Genomic DNA, 4,230 nt, shown 5'->3' on the forward strand with positions numbered 1-4,230 from the left:
TTATTTATAATGAATATTTATTATTTAAAATTTTAATATAAAATATTAATATTAGACATCAAATTTTGAATACCACGCATAAAAAATACTAGTCAATATAATAAAAATGAATATTTATTAATGCTGAAGAGTGTAATTTATCTTTCATTGCCTGATTTCTTGGTGTATGGGCTCGAGTCCGAACCCAACAGTCTATTTGAGCCCATCACTACATGCTACAGTCAAGCCTTCCCAATTCATCGTCTTTAGCTCACACGGGACGCCAACTGAATTTCCGAAGAGCTACGCAGTGGAAAGCGAAGAGATGGCGTGGAGAGGACAGCTCTCGAGAAATCTCAAGGAGATTCGGATCCTATTCTCGCCTAATTCACCTTCCAGCGCTCCTTTGAGGTATGAATGTCTTTGTATGTTTCCCCTTTCTGTTCGTGACGGTGTAAATTGTATACTTATTTTTCTTTGATTATAGGGCTTTTATTGAGAATAACTACAAACAGCTCAAGACCCATAATCCTAAATTGCCCATCCTTATCCGGGAGGCGAGCTCCATTGAGCCTCAGATTTGGGCCAGATTCGGTAAATTTCTCGATTTCTAGTTTGTTATTTCGTGATAATCGGACTTACGATGTTGCTAATTCAACCTGGCTATTGATTTACATATTCAAAATTTCCTGCTTTGTTCATTTTTGTGTACTCAATGAGTTCTTTCTGATTGAGATTGGTTGTTCAAGGCTTTAAAAAAATCTAGTATTTTGGTTGGGTAGTTAATGTGATAATTGGGGATGGTAAAGACCCCATTTTCAGATTCTGGAGTTTGGACTTGTGCTGATTAAGGGTAGTCTATTGATGGCTTTACCCCTAATTTAGGCGGAAACCAATAGGTAATGAGAAAGGATTTATATGTGTCAATGTTGAGAAGGTGCTAGTTGGGCACAGCCGCCTAGGTTGCCGAGAAATTTAAAAAAAAAAAAAAAAAAGTATCCGAGTTCTGGACAATGCAATGTATCTGAGCTCTAGGCAGTGTAATATTGCAGTTAAAGGGTGTATAAATGTATAATAACTTAGCAACTAGTGATGTGTTTGTTGAGTACATGCTGGCTGCTTGTGCAATATCAAAGAGGAGCAGGCGAGGCCGATGACGTGGAGCGGAGCAGATGAGGAGTGTGGCTATGGATGATGCAGGCGACGACAGCTGGAGGAGGAGCAGGCAACGATGGATGGTTGGCTCTGTTGAGTGTGGACGGCAACACTGAGCTCTGGAATTGTTGTTGTTTTTTTTTTTAAATACTTTTTTTTTTTTAGCCGATGGAGGTTAGGGATTTTGGAGAATTAGGAAATTTGGCTTGTTGAGCGAAACAAGCCAAATTAAAAGAAAAAAAACTCAGTTGACTTAGTCGAGTTGGGTGCCAAGTTAGGTGTCGACTCGGCCAAGTTGGGCGCCTAGTCGGCCGGCTGACTAAAAGGCGCCTAGGCCTAAAATCCTCTTGGCCTAGTTGGGCCGCCTAGGTCGATTTTTACAATATGTGTGGGTGTGATTAAAAGAGAATTGTTGAAATTTTGCAATGCTATAGGATATGCCTAGGGGAGAGCATCGATCGGTTTTTGGTTAATAACCGAAATTTTAACCGAACCTTCATAACCGATCGAAAACCAACCGACCAACATTCATAACCGATATAACCGAAACCAACGGTTTTTGGTCGGTTAAATATAACCGAATTTTTTTAGTAAAATAGTTATATTTATTTTATTTATTTGACTAATGTTAAAAAGACTAAATTATTAAAGGAAAAAAACAATATATTAGTATTTATAATCAATTAAAATTATAATAGTTTAGTGAAATATAAATGAACTATATTTATACATTGCTAGTTTTTCACGATAATGCCCAATGTTTATTTCTTTTGTTCATTAGGATAGTTTTCAATCATATCTAAAGTCTCTTTGGTCCATCCCTTGGTAATGTTTTGGTCACATATGTTGAATTTTTACTGTGTGATACAGACATTATGTAGAGATGCAACATTCTGTAGTGTGTTCTTTCGAAAGCGAGGACAGAACATAGCAGAAATTCTGGTCTCACATGTATAGAAAGAGTTTCCTGGGACAAATGTTGAAATCTGTAACATGATCTTTCTAATTTTCCTAATGTGTGTATGCGGGTAGTTGTAACACAATTTGTGATCATCCACTCATCCATTATAATTAATGTGATAGACTATGGACTTACAAAATGTAAATGTATGAGATGAGGTTAGATATTTTTTTCTCCTTAAGATTAATCTTCAGTTTTTCTGTCGGTTTTCGGTTGAGAAAACCGATAACTGAGTCAACCGATTTTTTTATAAACCTTGATAACTGAAAACCGAAATATTTGGGCTGTTTGTTTTTCGGTCGGTCCAGTTTTTTTCTCATCCCTAGATATGCCTGTTTAATGGGTTTAGAAGGCTGGGCATATTATTTAGACTTCAGGGTTTTCCTCAGAATATAAAAAAGCAGTTTCTTTCCAGGTTCTGGTTTGTTTTGATATGTTAAACTGTTTGAGTGGTTTTCAAGACCCAGTTTAAGCACCTTTTTATGTTTAGCTTTCCTCACTGCTTAGTAAATATAAGAAGAATGCGATAAGTTTCTCTTCTGATGCTCCAACTAATAGAATCTTTTTATTTGAAAATTAGATATGGGAGTTGAAAGGGGCTTCCAGTTAGAAGGCTTCTCTGAGCAACAGATTTCAAAAGCACTGGAAGACTTGGTGAAGACTGGAGCATCCTGAAACTTGATTCCGTTGGACTGTTAAATGGTCTACCTTTTAATTCAGCGCTCGTATTGATGTCATAATGCTTGGCATTATACACTCAAATAATTATACGACCATCATCTATTGCTTGTTTTGTAGTCTTAAGAATATGCAGCTTTTGATGTGTCTTTAGATACAAGTGCAAGGAGAGAAGTGTTTGAAGCTCTGATCTCACAATCTGCCTTCATTAATAACCTTTGGACATTATTTTGTTTGAACTCATCTATCAAGTACTCAATTATTGTTTCTAACAACTCTACTATCAGTGTTTTAGTTTAAGATTGTTCCTTTTGTGCATCACAAGCTCAAAATTTGATCCAACAGCTGAGATATCTCCACACACACACACACACACACACACAAACACACTGATCCACTAGATTTCACGTGTTATGAAAATTACTGCACTTTTGACAAATAATTTCAACATTTGTTCATCCCCCTTGGCTCCCACTTGCTCTTTTGAAATATGTTGATGAATCACCTTGCTGAGACATTGGTGGGTCAGTAGTAAGTAGCCAGTAGAGGCTGGCTATTTGCACTTGCTTTTTCTTGCAGAGGTAATTCTTAAAGATGTGATGTACTGGAACTAGAAAGTAGAAACTCATATATGCATTATAGTTCCTTATCCAGTGACTTTGATATTGAATGTTGCTCTCTCCCTTTGATATCAAAGAAAAGGGTGACAGATCCCTTCTTGTGAGTTGTGACCAAGAAATACGGCAAATTATAACATGGATCAGGGTCTACCTTGCATTGTATACCCTTGTCCAAAAATAGCCTTTAGATTTTGTATCTATAGTTGACACATTCTGTATCTACAATTGAACCTGTAGTTATCATATTATGTGTCAGCAATTATCAAGTTATTTGTTTACATGTATAGAAACTGTTAAAGGTAAGTACAAAATGTGTTAATTGGTCCATGTATAACAATTGAAGAAATACTAATGTAGCAGTCCTAAAGGCATGCTATAATGGGCAAGTATATAGTACCTAAACAATAATCAGCAAATCTCTGGAGCCCAAATGACCAACGACAGTTAAAAAATCTGAAATTTTGCTGCTAACTGATCTGCAGAGAGTCTGTAAAGAAAGAAGCTTCTGTTCAAAAGCTCGGCAGCAAAAAATCAGACTTAGAGAACCCCATCCCTGACAAAAACAGGAACCTCATCCAAGAGAGAAACAATAACCTAAGAGCATTCCTATCAATGGAGTTATTTCACGGTAATTGAGGAGTTTTTGTAAATGTGATTAGAAAAGAGAAAATGGGAGAAGATAAAAAAACAAACAAACAAATCTGATATCTAAAAAATAATAATAAAAAAAATTAATGTGTCAAGCGCGCCTGACGTGCCTTACTGCACGCGCCCGCATGGGCTGAGTTGTGCGCGGAACGCGCACAGCAGCTGGTGGTAGTAGAATAGTTGTTCAGC

The 4,230-nt window shown here is 36.8% G+C and overlaps 1 protein-coding gene across 1 annotated transcript; it reads left to right on the forward strand.

The window, feature by feature from the left end:
- Nucleotides 1-225: 225 nt before the first annotated feature.
- LOC116025667 (NADH dehydrogenase [ubiquinone] 1 alpha subcomplex subunit 2) lies at nucleotides 226-3,091 on the forward strand. Its single transcript, XM_031266984.1, has 3 exons — nucleotides 226-390; nucleotides 467-573; nucleotides 2,676-3,091. The coding sequence occupies exons 1-3, from the start codon at nucleotides 305-307 to the stop codon at nucleotides 2,768-2,770; spliced, it is 288 nt and encodes a 95-aa protein (XP_031122844.1). The 5' UTR covers nucleotides 226-304; the 3' UTR covers nucleotides 2,771-3,091.
- The last annotated feature ends 1,139 nt before the right edge of the window (nucleotides 3,092-4,230 follow it).

This window comes from Ipomoea triloba, chromosome 7, assembly GCF_003576645.1.
Source record: "Ipomoea triloba cultivar NCNSP0323 chromosome 7, ASM357664v1".
Taxonomy (NCBI): Eukaryota; Viridiplantae; Streptophyta; class Magnoliopsida; order Solanales; family Convolvulaceae; genus Ipomoea; species Ipomoea triloba.

Excerpts from the sequence above, each read along its gene's own strand:
- LOC116025667 (XM_031266984.1), top strand. The coding sequence starts at position 305 with ATGGCGTGGAGAGGACAGCTCTCGAGAAATCTCAAGGAGATTCGGATC. Across the intron at positions 391-466 it reads CCTTCCAGCGCTCCTTTGAG|GGCTTTTATTGAGAATAACT; the intron begins GTATGAATGTCT and ends CTTTGATTATAG. Across the intron at positions 574-2,675 it reads TCAGATTTGGGCCAGATTCG|ATATGGGAGTTGAAAGGGGC; the intron begins GTAAATTTCTCG and ends TTTGAAAATTAG.